The 21,703-nt window shown below is 33.3% G+C and overlaps 2 protein-coding genes, 1 non-coding gene and 1 pseudogene across 4 annotated transcripts in view; 2 read left to right on the top strand and 2 right to left on the bottom strand.

Moving 5' to 3' along the window:
• Positions 1-21,703, top strand: part of LOC130814806 (oxysterol-binding protein-related protein 4B-like) — a 988,965-nt gene that overhangs the window by 527,278 nt on the left and 439,984 nt on the right. The gene's annotated exons all lie outside the window — the stretch shown is intronic.
• Positions 1,482-8,283, top strand: LOC130814811 (zingipain-2-like; annotated as a pseudogene).
• Positions 11,242-21,109, bottom strand: LOC130814825 (AP-4 complex subunit sigma). The gene is made up of 4 exons (XM_057681050.1): positions 20,793-21,109; positions 16,082-16,168; positions 11,623-11,691; positions 11,242-11,533 (listed from the first exon to the last, which is right to left on the bottom strand). Exons 1-4 carry the CDS (start codon positions 20,931-20,933, stop codon positions 11,399-11,401), a joined length of 432 nt encoding a protein of 143 aa, XP_057537033.1. The 5' UTR covers positions 20,934-21,109; the 3' UTR covers positions 11,242-11,398.
• Positions 13,189-13,327, bottom strand: LOC130816775 (small nucleolar RNA snoR135). Its single transcript, XR_009043314.1, has one exon. It is a non-coding gene; the product is annotated as a small nucleolar RNA snoR135 (small nucleolar RNA).

The following is a 21,703-nucleotide window of genomic DNA, read 5'->3' as shown; positions in this document are numbered from 1 at the left end:
ACACGTAAAAGCTCAATTTGCATCAAAAATCAATTTAATATTGAATAATACTGTACGATTAGCTCTTATCATGAACTACTAAATTTTGTTTCCCTATTTTTTTTCTAACAATTCCAAATAAACCTAAACTAAAGTAAGACTAACTAAAATCTCAACTTTCAATAACAATCATCCATTTCTAGTTTAAAGCCAACAATATCAACATTCAACAATATACAACAATTTAAATCCCCATAATTACTAATTGACCTAATTTCTATAGTTTCCACATTATTCAAATATAAAACATAAAATTTCACTTATTAAAAATTTAAATCAAGCAATTAAATTTGTTTGAGTGGGAGTGTACCTCAAGCATAAAACTCTTTCAATTCATGGCTAATTCATTCCTATCTTCACCTTCCCTTCATCCTTAAGAATGAAAAAAAAATTGAAATTGAAGCTGGTGTGGGCAGCAAGCAGCTGTGGTGGTTACTGCGGATGGGGACTGGCGAACATGGGCGGTGCAAATGGCAGTGGTTGTGCAGAGTGTCGTTCGAGGTTTTTGTTGTATGGGATAGAATGTTGGCCCGTAAAAAAGATTTTTGAACATAAAATGGAAGTTACAGAAATGCGTATGCTGAGGTGAATGTGCGGGAACACTTTAATGGATCGAATTAGGAACCAAGAGTTTAGAGACAAACTAGGCGTTGCTCCTATTTCTGCAAAAATGCGCGAAAATAGATTGAGATAATTTTGACATGTGCAGAGAAAGACTTTCGACGCCCTAGTAAGAAGGATAGAAAGCCTCATAGTAGAAGGTAAAAAGAGTCGAGGAAGACCTAGGAGAACTTGGGATGAGCAAATAAAAGTTGACTTGCATAAGTTACACCTCTCTGTGGACCTGACCTGGGATAAGGGTAATTGGAGTGTCTTATCCATACTTTAGACTACTGATTTCCTCTTCACTTACTAGTCGGTGTTCTTGTTCTATGGTTTTTGCTCGTTCTATTATTATTGTTGTTGTTTTCTTTTATTGTTATTTTTACTTTATTTATTTATATTTGCATTGTATCTACCTTCATTTTATGTCTAAGGGTTACGCTTGGGCGATACGATGCAAGCATGCGGAGTTACCTTCAGCCTCACTTGGGCCTAGACGTTGCAAAAACCTCTCTTATTCTTTCTCGAGTCGGGGAACTCTTTGGTCGCGCTCTCCTTTATGGGTATGAGTTGCTGCCGTCCTTCCCTCCCCAGACCCTGACCATAGTTTTCTATGGTCGGGATATATTGGGTATTATGATGATGATGATGATGATGATGATAGCTAGGCTAAGGGAGGGATGAATAAATAAGAATTGAATTGAAATTTTCTTTGAAAAATTGGTATTTACTGCAACTAAAATTAGATAATTTCAAAACCGTCTTAAAAAATTTAGAGATCTTGTGCAAACCTTTTATTTTGTGTCTTATTATAGTAAATATATTTATTTTATTAATAAACTTAACATATTTTCTCTTTTTATTAACTTTTTCGTATACAGGAGAAAGAGGGGGCCCCATACGTTCGATCACCTTGCACATTTTCAAAAACGCCTGCACAATCCAATTCTACGAGGTTAACTAATAGTTATTATACCATAAACATATGGTATTATATAAGTCATTAAATCTCCAGATATTTTGGGCCATCGTCTAAAACTAAATATAGTATGATATTTACATAAAAATAGGCATTTTAGTGATTAAAAGTAAAAAATTCTAAAATCGAAGTTGAGAGTTTAGATTTTAGCTTAGCAATCATTACGCATTGTACGCAAATTTTCTAACTTACTAGCCAAGTAGTTCATCATCATCATCATCATCCTACCCAGTATATCCCGCTCATAGAAACTAAGGCCAGGGTCTGGGGAGGAAAAGACGGCGGCAACTCATACCCGTAAAGGAGAGCGTGGCCAAAGGAGTCCCCCGACTCGAGGAAGATAAAGAGACGTGCTTACACGTGAAAGATAACTTAAAGGCCTATAAAAATAAGAACCAATACAAAAGAAAACAAAGCGCTAATAGAAAGAAGACGTTAAAAGCATGAGGTTAAGGACACTAAAAAGGTAAACTAAGAGGACATCAGTAATCTAAAACATGGATATGGCGTCTCAAATCACTAGTGAAAAAACCCTTATTTGCTGCGGTTTTTTGGCCATAATATGCTGCGGTTTTGGCCCGCAGCAATAGTGATAGCAGCAAATGGCCTATTTTAAATGCTGCGGTTTTAAACCGTAGCAAAAAAAGCTTATTTGCTGCGGGCATCTTAAAAAAGCTTTTTTTTTCCTTTTTTTTTCGCTATTTAATGCTGCGTCTAAGGAAAACCGCAGCAAATGACACGCAGCAAATATGATTTTTTCCACTAGTGAATTGCTCCTATCCCTAGTCAAGTCCGCAGAGAGGTTTAACTCATGCAAGTCAACTCTTATTTGCTCACCCCAAGTTCTCCTGGTCTTCCTTGACTCCTCTTACCCTCTACAATAATGCATTCTACCCTCTTCACCGGTGCGTCGAAAGTCTTTTTCTGCACATGGCAAAACCACCTCAATCTATTTTCGTGCATTTTTCCAGATATAGGGGCTACCCTTAGTTTGTCCCTAAACTCTTGGTTCCTAATTTGATCCATCAAAGTGTGCCCACACATCCAACTCAGCATACGCATTTCTGTAACTTCCGTTTTATGTTCGAAAATCTTCTTTACGGGCCAACATTCGGTCCCATATAGCAGAGCAGGTCTAATTGTCGTCCGGTAGAATTTTCCTTTTAACTTGCTTGGGAATTTCCTATCACATAGCACTGCGGTGGCTGCTCGCCACTTGAGTCAACCCGCTTGTACACGATGATTTACATCCCCGTCAATCTCCCCATCCCTTTGAATGATCGATCCCAAATACTTGTACTTGGTTTTACTCTTAACAACTATTTCATCTATGGGCACCTCTTGTTCACCTACCGGTAATGTCCCACTAAAGTCACAACGCAAATACTTGATTTTTGTACGGCTAATGCGCAATCCTTTACCTTCTAAAGCTTCCCTCCACTCATCCAATTTGTTACTAACCTCCTCTCTAGTTTCTGCTACCAGCACTATGTCGTCCGCGAATATCATGCACCACGTTACCGTCTCCTAAATAGATTTAGAAATCTCTTCCATTATGACAGTAATAATGAAAAGGTTTAGAGCCGATCCCTGATGTAGTCCCACTTTAACTGGAAAAGGCTTTGTTATCCCCACCGGTGTTTGAATGCTAGTTGAAACTCTGTCATACATATCCCGTATGGCCTCAATGTACACTGAAGAAATACCTCTAGCCTTGAGGCTATCCCAGATAACACGTCGTGGTATGCTATCATACGCTTTCTCCAAGTCAATGAACACTATGTGCAAATCTTTCTTTACTATTGATATTTAATTTAAATCCATATATTGAGTCTATATAAAAAAAAGTAATTGTTTTAATATTTAAAGTATACTTTTTTTTTTTATCTAAAATGGCGTGATAAAAATTAAACAATTAAAAACAAATACTATACGTACAAATATTGATTTTTTAATTATTTTTGTTGAGCTATTTAATCTCGTTTAAAATTATTTCATGATAATACTTTTAAAATGACTTAATTTTTTATTTTTTTTTATTGTAGCAAATGTTATAGCTTATCATATACGTTGCCTATAAAAGCCGAACAATCTAAGGACATTTTATGTTCCAAACTAAAACCTAAGAACAATTATTTTCCCCAACATATAATACCCCTACTCTTGATGGCTTTCATCAAAAACAACCAACATTCCTATTTTTTAAGATTTTCCTTAACCCTTCTTGTGTTTATACTATATAATTCCCGAACTTTGGCTCGTTTAATCGACCATCCCAAGGCCGACATGTCTATGAGAGCTCGACATGAGCTTTGGATGACTCGACATGGAAGAGTCTACAAGGATCATTTTAAAAAGAAACACGTTTCCACATTTTTAAAGTAAATTTTGAGCATATAGACAGTTTTAATAATGTTCATTATGCTAATAATGCAATATCATCGTCGAAAAAATTGTTCACGTTAGGTTTTAATCCCTTTAGTGATAGAACTATTGAGGAATTTGCAGCAACTCATAATGGTCTTATAGGGCATCTTCCCATAGAATCCATGAATGGGAGCTTGTTGCAAACTGAATTTAGGTATGCAAATCTTGCTAATGAAGATGTGCCTGATTCAGTCGATTGGAGAGACTACTGTGCAGTAACTCGAGTTAAATACCAAGGCTCATGCGGTATGAAAATAATACTTCATTTGTTAAAGTATCTCATTTTCTTATAATCACTATATCGTATCATTTTCATATTAAAAAACTATTTGTGATTTACATTTATTTTAACCGTAAAAAGTTATCCAACTTTATTTTTAAATTGGATAGTTCAAGAATAATTAAGTTTTAAAGTCAACCACTACAATCATATAATTTCAATTGTCAACTCTTTTATCAAGGAGGAATATTTAAAACATATGTTTTTTTGTCTTAATTGAAAAATGCAATTCAGTTAAAATATTTAAAAATAAAAAATCATGACCTCTAACAAATTTATCTTTTAACATAAATTAATCAAAATTTTTAAGTAGTCGTTCATTTTCTTATATTTAAAATAATTAATTTTTTTAAAATAATCTCATATTTCACTTATTTTTTAACAATAATTTTACCTTTTTATTAACTTTGAATAATGCCAACTTAAAAAGCTATTTTACAAGAGTACACCATGATAATTGATTGTCTTAAAACCATGCTATTCTGCCATTAAATAATTTACAAAGATATTATACATAATATATTTCTAGTAAATTTCTTTGGAAATGAAAAATAAAAGAGATAATTCGTAGTCACCAGGTTGCATAGAGTAGAAAAACCCTTCATATAAGAAAATATATTTTTGCAAATATTTTTTGACAAAAACTTTTTTCTTAATTTTTTATGTAGAGTTTTTGACAATACTTCCATTTCAATATAATAATAGATTTTTAGAGGTCTATATAAATTAAAGATTTCTTGTGTTTGGCACAAGAGAATGGGTTTTGTAAGACTTTAATATGAGACTTTTAAGATAAAAAAAAGTCTTGTTTCTTATTTGTTATGTTACCAACTTGGAAGAAAGTGATAAGAATCAAAGTCTCAAATCAAATAAAATCCTCCCCAAGACATTTTTCTTGAGTTCTTTTTCAATTTTTAGTCTCGTTATTCCCTGAAAACAAACAAAGACTTGGACTTTATTTTACCCCAAAGTCCCCTATAGGATGTTTTTACAAGAATCACCTTTTACAATTCATAAGTTCTATTTATTTTTCCAAGTCGAGAATCTGCTCCTTACCTCTTATTATATAGGTATGGTTTGCCGTTATCAAATCTCACTAAACCCTAATTATTACTTGTATGAGCGAGATATACGGTTCATAAAGTTCTATGTAATATAAAAATAATTAACAATTGACATTGACAATATCAAACAAACAATAATGTATTACATACAACAGGATGTTGCTGGGCATTCTCGGCAGTGAGGGCGGGCAGTAGAAGGACTGAATCAAATAAATACAGGGGAAATACTCTCACTTTCAGAACAACAACTTGATTGTAATCCAGAAGGCTATGGTTGTCGTGGTGGTTCCATACCTAAAGCTTTCGAGTATATCCAACAAAGTAGCGAAGGCATAATGACAGAAGACGACTACTCTTACCAAGCCTATAAAGGCCAATGTCAAGCAACAGCTAGCCCTCAAACTGTCACCATTAATGGCTATGAAAATGTTCCTCAATACGACGAGAATGCCCTTATGCAAGCAGTTTCACAGCAGCCAGTTTCCGTGGGTATTGACGTAACAGTTATGAGTTCTTTTACTACAATGGCAGAATATTTAATGGGAATTGTGGCCAAGAGATGAATCATGCTGTTACTTTTATTGGGTATGGTACTGATTCAGATGGGACTGATTATTGGATATTGAAGAATTCATGGGGAGAATGGGTTTATGAGGATTATAAGAGGTCAGAACCAATGTGGTCTTACAGTATAATCTTCACATTATATACCAGAAGTGTGGATCGGAACACTCTTATAGTATGTTTAGTGGCACAAGTCCAAATAAGTGGGTGAAAGCATAAATTACTACTAAATACCAAAAAAATCCGCTAGAAATAGTTAAATATATAAATTACAATGAAAAGATATCACAGCCAATGATCTTCATGTAATCTACTTATTTGTAGTGGTGTTTTAAATATTAAGCTTTAGTTATTATTTTCTTCCCGGAATAAAGACTACGTTCTATAACAATAATAATGTTATGAATTAAAGGGGTGTTTGGTAAGGACTTTATAATACCAAGCAAGGGATTCAATAACCATTACTCTAATTTTTTGTTTAACATATTATTAGGTTATCCAAATCTCTTTCTTGAAGGTAATGGATACCTTTATTTTGTTACCATTTATTTATATCAAGTAACGAAATCCCTTTCTATAATCAATTAAGTTTTTTCTATATTTTTATATCAAACAATAAATAACTAGAATTCATAGGTTACCCTTACTCCTCTTCATTTTCCTTTCTATTATATTTTATGTTCTATACCAAACACGCCTGAGTGTTTTGATTTCAGTAGAAAGTTACCCCTTTTCAAAAAACCATTTATCATTCCCTTTAATTTTGATGACATTCTCAAAAATAGATTTTCACTCCGCATTAAAATTTACTAACGTGAAATCTTAAAATCAAGATTAAGATTTCTGACTCGAAAGAAATCTTTTATGGTATCAAATTGTAAGTCAGACACTTTTTTTTGTTTTGTAAAAGTAAATTAGTTTAAATGCAAGGGCAAAGGCAGAAAATAAAAGTTAAAGGGTTAAAAAACTATGAAGTAATATAAGCAATAAATAATTGAAAATTTTGCGCGTTGGACGTATTAGAAAAATATATCGTAAAAATAAACTATGAAAGTAGGACACTAGAGTCGGGCCCCCTCCGTCCCCTTATGTAGATTCACCTTTTATGTTTATATGTATAAATTATTTTGATCAAGGTTAGCCATATTAATTCTTATTCTCAAACAAGAATTATTCAACAAATTTTGGATTGTTATGAAACTTCACAATTTGAAATAGTCGTTTAAAGTTTTATTGTTTAAATGAAGCCACTTAAACATTAAGAAAAACAACATATGGAGTAAAATATACAACTTTTGCGTTTGTAAAAATTTAATTGTAGACTTCTGTTGATACCATAGATCCTTCACAACCGTATCTTCCTGTCATTCTTTTCCCCGTGTTTCTGAATGTTATATGTATGTTCATAATCCCTCTATTGGGCATCCTAACTTGGAGCGACTGAAAACATCTAGTATAAGATCGGATGTCATACTTATGGTGTTGTGACACAGGAAAATGACGTTATGGCACATGAAAATTATATGAGTGAAATAAACGGTGATGAAGCACCTAAAGATACCAGCTACCCTCAAGGGGTACCATTCCCCAAACAATATGATGCGGACTAGATACCCCATTAACCAGATTGTTAGAAAGAAATTTATCTATGTTGAATCAAGAGTCAATTCCCACCTTATTGATGATGACTTTGAGCACCTCGTAGCTCATGTCATGTCTTGCACACTTGAGAGTGGTGCGGAGTGTACCATAAGATATGGAGTGCTAAGGTTTGGGTCACTTAATCAAGTGATCAATGATGATGATTTGAATAGGTTTGTGCAAGGGATGGAATGTCTTGATCCTGGCATGGGTCGAGGAGAATGTTCCATGATCAAGGAACACGCTTAAATCAAGTCAGCAACTTTGATTGAAGGCCGCTCGACTGGTCGAGCAGCTGTGGCTCCATCAAGCAGTTCGTCTGGAGGAAAACAGCAGCTTCTGTGAGTGTGCTCGACTGGTCAAGCAATGCTGCTCGGGTTGAGCGACATGCAGCTGTTCGACAGTACGCATTTTTGTTTTGGCTTTTAAGCCTTTTGTCCTAGGTTTACCTAATATGTTTTAGGGCTATATAAGGAGTCTTAGAACATCATTAGGGTATTAGAGAGACACATACAAGAGTAAAAGTTACGGTTCACACCATAAGAGTTCTTCAACCTTGTATATGGATATTTGAGAGAGATTGACATCAAAGATTCAATCTTTGCTTTTGAGAGGTTGTTCTTAAAGCTTGTAAGGTGAGTCATTAATGTATTGTTGAGTATATTAATGATAAGATACTTGTTTTGAGGGGGAGGTATCATTAGATACCTCATATATCTTGTATTTTGAGTCTTCCATTGTTATGCTCTGTTTTTGTTGTTTCTTTTGTACTTTATTTTTGTGTTTCTTTCTTCACCATTGCCATAGCCCATTCACAACAATCTAGAATTATTGTGGCCTTTATTGTTGCTCTATACTCCTGATATTTCAAAAACAACTAAAGAGGCCCTTACGAAAAAAATATGAAAAACATTGATAGAAGAGAAAATTATTGCTCTCTAAAAAAATTAAACTTTGGGAAATGTGTTATTCTTAAAGGAAAGAAATTTGTTGGGTGCGTGTTCTCAGTAAATTATCATGTAGATGGAACAATCGAAAGATACAAAGTTCGTCTTGTAGCAAAGACGTATACTAAAACCTATAGAGTAGACTATTCAAAGACATTTTCGCTTATTGCAAAGATTGATATGATTCGAGTTTTGTTCTTAGTTGTTGCAAACAAAGACTGAAAAATTCACCAATTTGATGTGAAGAATGTCTTTTTTTCATAGGGAAATTGAAAAAGTATATATATGAAAGATATAAAAGCACTTTCTAGTTTCTCAAGGGATTTTTTAACAGGATAAGGATGCTGACTTAAGTGTAATCATTAGACTATTTGAAATCTTTAAGTCAAAAAATTTAAAAAAATGAACCAAATAATCCAACTTTCAAACTTATTCCAAAAATAAACGTGAAATTTCCAAGCCTGAAGTTTGGGGCTGTTCGCAGTTAGTAACTGCGAACAGGTCAAAAAAGACAAAATACATGTTCGCAGTTAGTAACTGCGAACAGCTATTTTGACTTGTTTTTGTGGAGCATGCTGTTCGCAGTTACTAACTGCGAACAGCCCCAAACATCAGATTTAAGAATTTCACGCTTACTTTTGGAATAAGTTTGAAAATTGGATTATTTGGTTCACTTTTTTGATTTTTTGACTTAAGGATTTCAAATTTTCTAATCATTACAAGACATTATGTAAGAGAGATCAAAGACCATAAAAAGTTGTCCCTAGAATTCGGATATAAGACCTTGGAACCTCAAATATTTCATTGGTATTGAGGTTCTTAGGTCAAAACAGTAAACCTTTATCGGTCAGAGAAAATTTATTCTTGATCTTTTGGTAGATCCATGCATGCTTGATTGTAAGCCTACTGAGACGCCTATAGTAGCCAACTATGGACTCCAGATCCTTAAAAATACAAAATTAACTAACAAAGGTTTTAACTAGAGAATAGTAAGAAAATTTTCTACCTTTCTCACATTACACCTGACATTGCATATGCAATTGCAGTATTTAGCAGATTTATGCACCTTCCACAAGTTCAACATATGGAGGTAGCAATAAAAAGTCTAAGGTATATGAAAGGAACTAGTAGTAGAGGTATTTTCTTTGCCTACACAGATGCAAATGGGAAGGGGATTAAGACACTAGAAATTCTACCCTTAGTAAGTGGAAATCTTGTTATATAAGAGTAAGAAGCAGGGGATATTTGATCTATTAAGTGTAGAAGCAGAGTTCAAAAAGAATTGTTTAAGAAATAACAAATATTTTGTAGCTCAGAAAGTTAATGGGAGAACTTCATTTTCCACAAGAGTGATGTGGGAACTATATCTTGTTAACAAAGCATCCATTAGCATCTAAAAGAATTTTATTCAACATGATCAAGCAAAACATGTAAAAATTGATAAACATTTCATAAAAAAGAATCTTGAAAGCAAGATCATTAGTCTTCCTTTTATAAGGTCAAAGGATCAACTTGTTGATATCCTCACAAAGGATATCGAAGCTAAAGCGTTTGAAGAAACATTGTGCAAGTTGAGTGTTCGAGATCCTGCAACCCAATTTGAGGGGCTTATAGAAAAGAGTAGCAAATTTAGGCTAAGATAATGTTATCATTTTTTTATTCACCTTTATTTTAGTTATATTAGTAGTGATTGTATTTCCTTAATTAGTTTACTAATTCTTGTATATAAGGTGATTGTAATCCTAATAGAAAAACCCAATCAAAACCCAAATACTCCTAGTTTAATTATTTTCAAATTCCATCTCGTATTCCGAATAATGATTTAATTCAAATAAAATCCTTACTATTAGTGGCTGTCTTTTATTTCAAGAATTGAGGTTAAAAAGCTAACTTTTAGTACTCCGAATGGTCATAAAAATTGGTAAAAATAAATCTAATTTAATTAGTAATAAGTCAATAATAACAAACCTAGTTAAAGAAAGAATTCAAACCAAGAGGATGAAAAATGAAGAATATAGAAGAAACAAGAGAAGGAAAATCAAAAGAACAATATAAGAAGAATTAGACAGAATTTACGAAACGAAAAATTGAAAGATCAAACTAGAAGATTGAAGATTAAAGAAGCCACAAGAGAAGAAAAGAGATGAAAAATCCAGGTAAAAAAAGACGAGAAGTCACAAAAACGAATAAGAGAGAAAAAGAAGGTACCTTGTGAAGGCACTCAGAGACAAGCTCGCTAAGTTCCTGAATTATAAGCAAATCCTTATTTTCCCCAGAAACAAATTCTATTTTAACTTTCTGTCTCTTAACTTTTTTCAGTCTAATTGTTCCATGAAATGTTCAAAAATGTTTTCTTCCAATAAAAAATCAAAAGCACATAAATATAAAAAGCCCAAGGCGAAAAACACGAAGAAAAAAAAAGAAAAAAAATTAAAAAAAAAAAAAAAGAACACAAGAGCACAAGCATTTTGTTTCTAAATGAGCCTAAAAAGTGAATTTTTAAAAGCCTACTCTCAAGGCGTGGTTTAAAAACTAAGCCAGAGGCCAGGCAAACCAAAATGTTTCAGTTCAGATGAGTTTACTATTTACTTATCATAGAGCAAAAATAAGCTATAAACTATGCATCAAAGTTCGATAAGAAAAGAACTGCAAGCATCACATCAGATCGCATTTTATGACAAATTACAATGAAAGCTATTTCAATAGGAACACTGGTCGTACATTCAATAGGCTTGGTAAAAACACAAATAGACAGTTGAGTCCTTGTTTGAGTTTACAGTATGGCAATTTAAACTAAAACGATAATGTATCAACATATACAGTGTGCCTAAGAAGGTACCTCGTCCAAGAACAATTAAGAAGCTTTATCCATCAACTGTATGGGGGCCAAAATGTTGGCCTTGTTGGTTTCAACAATACAGCCATTCATCACCATCTCCTCCAACATAAAATGAGCTTTCTCTAGATGGAACATGATATCCAGCTCACACTGCGTCGATATTTTCATAGATGATGTGATTAACTAGTTTAGAGTTTAGACCAATCATTAAATTGAATGTTTTATGAGTTGATACTCACCACATTTCCAAAATGTCGATCCATGGTTTCTACCAATAAATGTATGAACTCCAGAATTGCAAGCTCATTCTGTAAAACACAAGAAAGATCTAAGTCAAAAGTACAAAGCCTTTTTACTGGAAAATGCTGAGAAACCAAGTACAACATGCTATATATAATAATACATCACATATTCATACATCACAAGAAAGATCTAAATATTATGACAGGTTCATCAAATTAGCAGTGATATGGTTTGCAGTCATACACCTTTAACTGTTTTTTTTAAAGAACAGATAGTAAAATTTTCTATATGACACATGATAAATTCCATTGCGTCCTATCAATTCCCTATATGACAATCATACATCACATGTTCATATTTTCCGGAGACAAATTAAGTCCTCCACAACAACATATGCCAGGATATCCTGTTATAGGGCAAACTAGACATGTAACAACAATATTGTTTTGGTTAAACCAGGATTTTAAATTACACGAGAAAGGCATCATCCTGTTATATGGCTGGCACATGAATTTGATGTATCCACAGGGCAGATGCGTGCAATTGGAATATTTTCAGATTCAGTCGGATGTGGTCAATGTGGGACCTTGTGTTCACAAAGACAATTACATCACTGAGAAGCCAAACTACAAAGTCCGACTAGCTCGATTATGCACACCTATAATGCAAGGTATGTACGTAAACTAAAGATGGCCTTACAAGAGAGCAAAATATTATAATAAATTCTTGATAGTCATCTTACATGAATCAAAAGGGCAAAAATAAAAATACGAACAATATTCATACTCTCAAGTTACAGGATCTTTCAAAATCAGAAGACACAATATGAACACAACTCTTAAAAAATCATGTATTTATGTTAAAGTGTCGTTACTGGAAACCAGAAAACTTTTCACTGAATCTCCATTCAAAACCTTCATTTCTAAAACTCTAGTTTAAGGTTTCCGAATCTGTATTCCCAATGAACTTTTCAAGCCCAAAAACATATAATAATTATTAATACTAAAGTCCTTTTCTTTTCTTTTTTTTTTTTTCTTTTCAAATTTTAGTCATTTTCTTTTCTTACCTTTTTCACTCATTTTCTTTTGTTCTAGCATAAAAGTATACCTACGCTTTTGAAACTCTCTAAATTATGTTTTGTTTACATTTTCGTTTCTCATATCGAAGCGAATTTTATTCTAAGTAACATTGGGTTAAACAACTAAAAAAAATTTACATCATATGGCTATTACATGGCTTTAAACACTTCCTTAGTCAATAAGGAACTAAAAGAGAACTAAATTAATAGTACGGATGTATCTAATTAACTTAGGAGCCCACATTTTTTTACTTTATTGAGCCTAACCCCACATAATCATAGTCCTAGCCTTCAATGATACTCAAATACTATCACCTCGCAACCGCATGATAATGTAAGTATCAACTTCTTTCCCAAAATACTCATCAAGGCCAAGAAATATAAAAGAAAATTTAACATATAGAAAAAGAAAACTAAAAGGCTCGTTAATTTGAGGAGAAGAAAAAAAAGGGAGATAAAGAAGAGGACTTCAGAACCAAAAAGAATGTAAAAGGAGATGATTGTTGATGTATCAATAGATATGAACAAACTCAACTGTCGATCTTCCCCAATTAATGTTGCTGGGAACTTTCAACAAAAAGCATCAATCATAGCTAAATAGTGATATACACTAACCCTGCTGTCATTAAACTCTCTAAAGGAAGAATCATCAAAAGGTACATGCTGAAAACAAAACTTCGTATTGTTTAGACGTCGTTCGGTATCATTGTGGTTTCTTTTTTTAGGTTTTAAAAAGAAAAAAAATAAAATTGAAAAGCGAAAGTAACATGGAGAACAGTTAAAATTCAACACCCAACAACAACCAACTACCCAGCCTATATACAAAAACAAACCCTCAACTAAACTGATAAAACAAGAAATATAATATCCCCTACTAAAAAGTATCAAATTGCCCTTTTTTCTTTTGTGGTACACATTACGCAAAGGAGGTGAATTCATGTGATTCATTTATTACCCGCCGCCCAAACAACCACCTTGTCCTCAAGGTGGGTTATACGTAGCGCGTGCTTCGAAAATGAATGGAAGTAAAAGTTACTCAAATTGGGCGAATGTCGTTTAGGTGCGCTATCTTCTTGCTCAAAATATCACCCAACTCCATGAAACTACTTGTAATGAAAAACTTTCTAATAGAACTGAAATTCGAAATACAACATTGTAATTCAGAGCAGATGAAGATTCTTGAAAAATTAAGGGCCAACAAAAAGTTAAAGAGTTGGAAGCCATGGTAAGGCCCAATTTTCCATTGAAGCAAAAATAAGTGGATTGGCTATGTTCATATATTAAGCTAGGGAAAAAAACCAGAAATCTCAACAAGTGGTTTATGATATTAGTGACATCAAACCAATTGCCACCTTACCACCATCTCTATTTCCTAGAGTATTACTAAGCCTATTTGCATATGATGGTGCCCCATTAAAAGCCCAAACCTGGTGGCCACATGGGCTATCATTCTTAAAACCCCTAGCATGCTTACAACTTTCCTTATTTACACTTTCTTCAATTATCCATACTTGCAATTGCAAATTTCAACTTTCCCTTGGCAATGCTAACCAAGACATCGAAAACGTTACTCTCCAAGTCCAAGCCTTCTCCTATTTTTCTCTCACTTTCCTTTGGTGGTCTTCCTCGACATTCATACCCATTCCAAAACAGTTGCCACCTATCTTTTTCATTTTCTCCAACAAGTTTTCCAAGCCATCACCGAACCCACAGCTTACCATGGTGGTCATCCTCGTTTTCACATGAACATTTTGTATTCTCCTTCTGATTTTTTTTCCCTTTTAATCTCCCTTTTCTTCCCCATCTTTCATCACTGGGTTTGGTAACTTTCTTCTTTTCTTTTGTTTCTTTTTTCTTCTGACGGTTTCTCTTATGTGTTTTCGGGTGGGTTTTGGGTTAAATGGCTAGTATGATTTCTTTGTTATTCAAGCAAAGAGATTTTGCTCGAATTTATGAGGGTTTGCATTTTGTGACTCTGAAAAATTTGGGTGCATTCAAAATTGGTTCTTTAGGTGGTCTTGGAATCGAATTGTTTTGGGAATCTAAAGATTATATTATATTGGCTCAGTGAATTTTTACAGTTGTTCACATGATGCAGGATGTTTCAATGTGAGTTGTTGGGTAAGGTGAATATCGTTGAGGATGGGTGAAGATAATTTTGTGTATGAGATTGGGTCTAGCATGGAATTTGAAATGTCAATTTCTTGGGTTGTAAGAGGTGGTGGTAAGGTTTGTTCGAGTTTTGGCTACTGGATTTTATTAGTGTTTGGTTGGATAAGGATATTTAAGGTAAAAATGGTGTTTGTCCATCATTGACAAACTTTTAGAGAGGGGCTAGTGTCATGGGTGATGGGATGGTAAGACAAGGATTGTTGAGGTGGGTAAATATGGATTTCACCATGGCTAACATTTCATCTTCTCTTCTTTCATTAAAGATTAGAAGAAAATACCCCTACCCTATTTTCATACATTCGTTCCTTGAACACCTCTACTTTTTGTCACACTATTCACATAAGCCTTTCCTCCACTTTTTATACATTTCTTGTACTAAAATTGACTTAAATGAATGAATGATATTGTATTTTCTACTTCAAGTTTCTTTAGTGGTGAGTAACTACTACCTAGTTTTTCAAGAAAATCATCTACAAGATCCATCATGAGCGTTAATAGGTCGTCGAAACGTAGTGCTCTGATACCAATTGATATGACCCGTCAATTAGTTTATCTAGGATCTGATGAAGAATAAAAGAAGCTCTTATTGTACCCTATAAATCAAGTGAAGTACAAGAACATCCTAAAGAAAAGAGAGAGAAAGATTGTGGGATTTATCGATGAAAATACAGAAGTCTTTAAGTGATTCTATACTCCATAAACAATACTTATTTATTCTAAAAATACTCGACACCCAACAATAATCCACTACACAGCTTATACATACAAAAACAAACCCTTGACTAAAGAGATAAAAAAAGAATAAGAAATATAATATCCCCGACTAAAAATTACTAAACTGCCCTCATTTTTTCTTTTGTGCTACACATGACGCAAAGTAGGTGAAAAGTCACATGATTCATATAATAAGATGAGGGTGGAGTAGTGAATGATGTGGAGGCGATGGGTGAGATGTAGCTAGAGATGATTGTCCAACCTGACCCAATGAAAAAACAACATTCATCACAAATATTAAACTAAGAAGCAGTCCAACAAACATAAAAAATAAACATAAGGAAAACGCATGCATTCATTTATTGTACAATTACAAAGAACTTTGCTTTAAAGATTAACCACTTCAAAACAACCACAAACACAAAACAATTTTTAACTACACCTTATCAACATTGGACACTCTTACACTTCAATAAGGGTTTGGTACTTACCTCGTCGTTGTCAACTCCAACTAAGAAAAATAGAGATGCATAGCGCCGATAAACAATCTTGTAGTTGCGATGCTCCACAAACGAACACTGTCGTGTCACAGAAAGATTTTCATTAGTCATTCATCAAGCCAAAAGCATCAAACAATAAAAACACATTAGCATAGTAACACTTAGAATAAGTATGTTGCATAAACACAAATTACATCATGAGATGTAATTTTAACCAAGCAACGCATACTATTTTCCAAACAACCTGAAAAGTTTGGATAAGAAACAAAAGACATGAAAGAAACTCTAAATAACATTATGTTGTTTGAGAACTAAGTTACGGATTTCAATATCGAAATTCATTTAATTCTAGGGTTTGAAAAATAAAAATAGTTTTGATTTGAAATTCTCTTAAATCCTTTTCCCAAAAAAAAAGGCCAATCTTAAGAATTTGAACTAAAATCCTAGAGGCTACAACTTGATACAATAAAAACACATTAGCATAGTAACACTTAGAATAAGTATGTTGCATAAACACAAATTACATCATGAGATGTAATTTTAACCAAACAACGCATACTATTTTCCAAACAACCTGAAAAGTTTGGATAAGAAACAAAAGACATGAAAGAAACTCTAAATAACATTATGTTGTTTGAGAACTAAGTTATGGATTTCAATATCGAAATTCATTTAATTCTAGGGTTTGAAAAATAAAAATAGTTTTGATTTGAAATTCTCTTAAATCCTTTTCCCAAAAAAAAAAGGCCAATCTTAAGAATTTGAACTAAAATCCTAGAGGCTACAACTTGATACAATAAAAACACATTAGCATAGTAACACTTAGAATAAGTATGTTGCATAAACACAAATTACATCATGAGATGTAATTTTAACCAAACAACGCATACTATTTTCCAAACAACCTGAAATGTTTGGATAAGAAACAAAAGACATGAAAGAAACTCTAAATAACATTATGTTGTTTGAGAACTAAGTTATGGATTTCAATATCGAAATTCATTTAATTCTAGGGTTTGAAAAATAAAAATAGTTTTGATTTAAAATTCTCTTAAATCCTTTTCCCAAAAAAAAAGGCCAATCTTAAGAATTTGAACTAAAATCCTAGAGGCTACAACTTGATAAATAGAACTTCAACCCCACAAATCACAAGACTATGATTTTCTTCTATTCATTCATCTGCAATGGTTGAATTCACTATAACATGATTCTTGTTATAATTGAATTCATAGGTTGATGGAATAACGAGCTAAGGACTAGGAGAAGGAAGTTAGCCCATAAGTGTATCAAATAAAAGAAAAGGGAAAATCAAGAAAAGAAAATAAAAAAAGAAAGATAAATTAAAGTAGAAGAAAGAAATAACATCACACGGCAAAAAGGATAGAAAAAAATTGAGATCATTAGTTATTTTTATGTTTTCTAATTTTTCTCTTAGGTAGTGGTAATAGAATTAGGTTTCCTAATTTAGCACTTAAAGAGCAATTTTTTTCATTACTATTTGAGTTAGTTTTATTATGACATAGGTTTTTTTTTTCGACAGTGTTAGTTTTGATTTTAGTTCTTTTTTTCAATTTGAGTTTGAGCTTAAGTTTTAGTTTTCTCTCCTAAGTACTACTTTGTTCTTCAAGATTATCACTTTTTAGAACTCCATTTTTATTGTAGTTTGATCATCAATTCCAACAACAAGCAAGTTTTCTCAAAATAATTTTATTTGAGTATCTCTTTGTTTACTTGTTCATGTTTATTTGTTATTTAGTCTAAGTTTCTTTCTAATTTATGATCCTCAAGTTCATGTTTATTATTTTTATTTGTTTTTATGACTTTAATTCTATGTAGTGAGCAGTATATTTTCTGAAGTGTTAATATATGAACCCTAATACGTAATCAATCAGATTCTATCACCATTCAATGTCAAACTAAGGGTGGTTTATTAGGTTAACTTAAATTCATTGATTTTATTAATCAAGAAACAACACTTTGAGATTAATTAATTCCTTTGCCTTAATAATAATTTGTTGATTAATCAAATGACGAAAGTTGAGATTAAGAGAACTACGTTTAATACAATTAGATTAATCAAGAAGCGAATGTTGAGATAAGGATAATTAAAAGGTTTATTTAATTTGATTTTGGTAATGATGCAATTGATGATATTAATGCATGTTAGTGGTGATATATTGATGTCATGGACCTTTTTATTTTTTATTTAAACCTGGTTAATTATGCAATAGTAGTTAGTAAACAATTAAATAGCTCTTTCTTAACGTAATTGATTTGAATAAAATTAAATTGACTCAATATTAGCTTCTTTGAGTAAGACTCGTGTTTATGATGCACCAATCATGCACTTGCGGATTATTTCGTGGTCAAAAATCAACCATCAAGTTTTGGTGTCATTGTCAATGAAGCTTTTGTGTTGATTTAGTTTAATTCAATTGATTGCATCCTATTATGTTTTTGTTTTTCGTAGTTATCCCTCCCTTTTTGTGCTTTACGCTTGGGTTGTTCTTGGTGCAGATCATAGAATAAAAACAAGGTCGCATCACATCGCATCAGCCGCATTGTAAAGGTTTTCAAAATAAACGAACCGAATTTTCCCACATAGTAAAGGTGTAAAAAACCGCGTTTTGGGCCGCATCAAGGGATATTTTATGGCTTTAACCAATATTTAGGAGATATAATAACCGCATCACTCTCATTACCGCATCAGCATTCCGTTACCGCGATCGCGACCGTTACCGCATTTTTACACTATGGTGCAGATGCACCAAAGATCTCTTACACTAGGGCCTCTTGACTTTGTTTAGTTTGATCCTGAGATAGAGGCAGTTGTGCATAGCTTAACGCAAAAAGAAGGAAAAAAGCACATGAAAAGTGTGCTAGCAAACAACTTAAGCCACCCCCAATGGCTCAACCCTTTGGTGAAATGGAAAGACCTTCCCCTTCTCACTCTTCCACATCATGCATCGTCAGACCACAACTTTGAGCTCAATACACACTTGATCCGGCTCATTGAGAGAAATCAATTTGAAGGACGTGCTATTGGAAGTTCTCAGGATCATCTATCCCACTTCCTAGAAAAGTTTGATACCATCTTTAGTGGTAGCGTGTCGGAAAGTTGCAATCAGGATAAGATTTTCCCCATCTAGTTTGAGGGACAAGGCTAAACTTTGGTTGAAGTTAGAACCACTGAATAAGTATGCCAACTATGATACTCTAGCTATCGGTTTTTTGAGGAAGTTCTTCCAACCAACCAAGACTTCACATCTTCGAACAGAAATTCAAACTTCCAAGCAGCAAGCCAGCAACCACTTGAATCCTATAGCGTGTGAAAGTTCAAGGACCTTTAACTACAATTTCCTCATCAAGGAATACCCGATTGGCTGCTAATACAATCCTTCTAAATCTTCAATCAATGCACCTGTGGAGGAGATATGAGTTCTAAAACTAATGTGCAACTCCTTGAACTATTCAAGACTGTCTCGCAAAATGTACCATCATGGTGCAATAACCGAGAAATGTCATCTAAATCATGAGGGGGAGCCGACAATGAAATCATCGGTGCTCTCACACAACAAAATAATTTTGCTCACTTTGAAGCTCCCATACGCTTCATCTATATGCAACTCCTCCTTCTTGCATGGTGCAAGTCTTCGAAATCCATAAAGGTAAAGGACATGTATCTGAGACATGTTCTATGGTGGCTTAACCATCAAAGGTTAATGCTTTGTATGGTAACTCTTATAATCATGGGCACAAGCATCCAAACCTCTTTTACAAGAACCAAAATGTGCTAAATCCACAACTTCCTCCAAAACAATACAATCCACCTAGTATCTACCCTCGACCACCTAAATACAGCCAACCAACCTCCATCAGGATCCCTAATGCAACAAAAGGGTCCTCCTCAAAAATCATCTTTGGATCTCATAATGGAAAAAATTTGTGGCCACTTAATCTCAGGTCAATACAGATATGAGGAGTAGTATCTCCAAGCTTGAGTCATCAGCATCTCGAATTCAAACTCAATTTAAAGATGAAGGTGATCAAATTTTGTGCTTCAAAGTTTTATTTCACATTTGGTACTGTTTCCCTCGTAAGAATGAATAAAATCTTATATATTTTACATTCTTTTCAAACTCTTAAGTTTTGCTTATACTGGAGCAATATGTTGGGTGAAAGTATACTTCTAAGCATAGGCAGGAGCATAAAACATTGGAATTGAATCCCTCAAGTTTCTTAAACACCTTCTTTGTAATTAACATAGAGGCTTTCATGTTCTAGAATTAAATTCATCATTGAGTAGCCAAATCATGTTTCCAAATATTAAATAAACCTATTAACTTTCCAAAGGATCACACAGATACCAATATCAAAAACATTAAAACATCAATCAAAAAAATTCAATTTGCAAAATGATGCATATCAAATTGGCAATATCACTTGAAATTCACTCAAACATCACATTACAAACCTAGATTCCCCAAAAAGTACAACCCCAACAAGGTCATAAATTCCACAAAATATTCAGATTTGACTTCCGATATTCAAATTAATGAAACATTCCAATACCCATCAAACCATAACTCCCACAATTGATCTAAATTTTAATGCAAAAAGAGGCATAAATTTCAATAAAAGGTGATCACTATAATAAATGATGAATAAAAGAGCAGTACAAAGAGATTAAAGAGAAAGAAACCTGTTGCTCATTACGAGCAAGGCATTTGCGGACGATTTCACCCTCAAGAGCACGGCGCTGTTCGATAGTGAGGTACTCGTAGTATTGAGCAAGGCGAGTTTGGCCTTGTTTGTTCACCATTAAAACAAATCTAATCGTCATTGTTTGATTTTTGATCTTAACAAAAGGGATGACGGAAGGACAGACAGATTTATGTTTTTTATTGGGAAGAAAAGGGGGTTTTCAAGAGCAACAACGTGTGGGAACTGGGTATAGGAGTCCGATTTAATGGAGGAACGAAAATAGAAATATTTTCTTGAGAAATAATTTAACCAATATTTCCCTTTTTTTTCATTGTTATTGTCATGATTATCATTTTCATTAATCTTTTTACTACTCGTTTTTGTTATCAGTACCAGATGGTAGGAATGATAGTCGAAAGTTAATTTAATTTTGATAGAAATATTTTTTGACAAATTTAACGGTTATGCTTATTCTCCTTCTACAACCTCATTTTCTCCACGAAATTCATTTCAACGTATTACCATTTGAACATATGGTAATAGGTAGTAATGAAAAATTGTGAACAAAAAACTTTTTTATGATCAAACTTTCATTACCAAGGGAAAAAGATACATATCATAAAAATTTATATCTATAACTATTACTAAAACAAAACAATGCTGACATCATCATTTTAAGAAATTACTTATGTGTAACTTCTGACGTCCTAAGACCACTTGAATACTGGTCAAGAGGACATCAAAACCAAATGGCTCCAATACTTTTCTCAGCTACTCAATGAGTCTAGGGGGCCAAAGGAGGCGGATAATCAAATTTCTGATGTCCAAAGACCTCTTGAATACGGGTCAACGAGTGATATTACCACAGAAGAAGTAGGAGAAGCTCTCAAAAAGATGAGAAGAACAAAG

The sequence above is a fragment of the Amaranthus tricolor genome, chromosome 6 (assembly GCF_026212465.1).
Source record: "Amaranthus tricolor cultivar Red isolate AtriRed21 chromosome 6, ASM2621246v1, whole genome shotgun sequence".
In the NCBI taxonomy this organism is placed as follows: Eukaryota; Viridiplantae; Streptophyta; class Magnoliopsida; order Caryophyllales; family Amaranthaceae; genus Amaranthus; species Amaranthus tricolor.
This window is presented reverse-complemented; position numbering and strand designations above follow the sequence as displayed.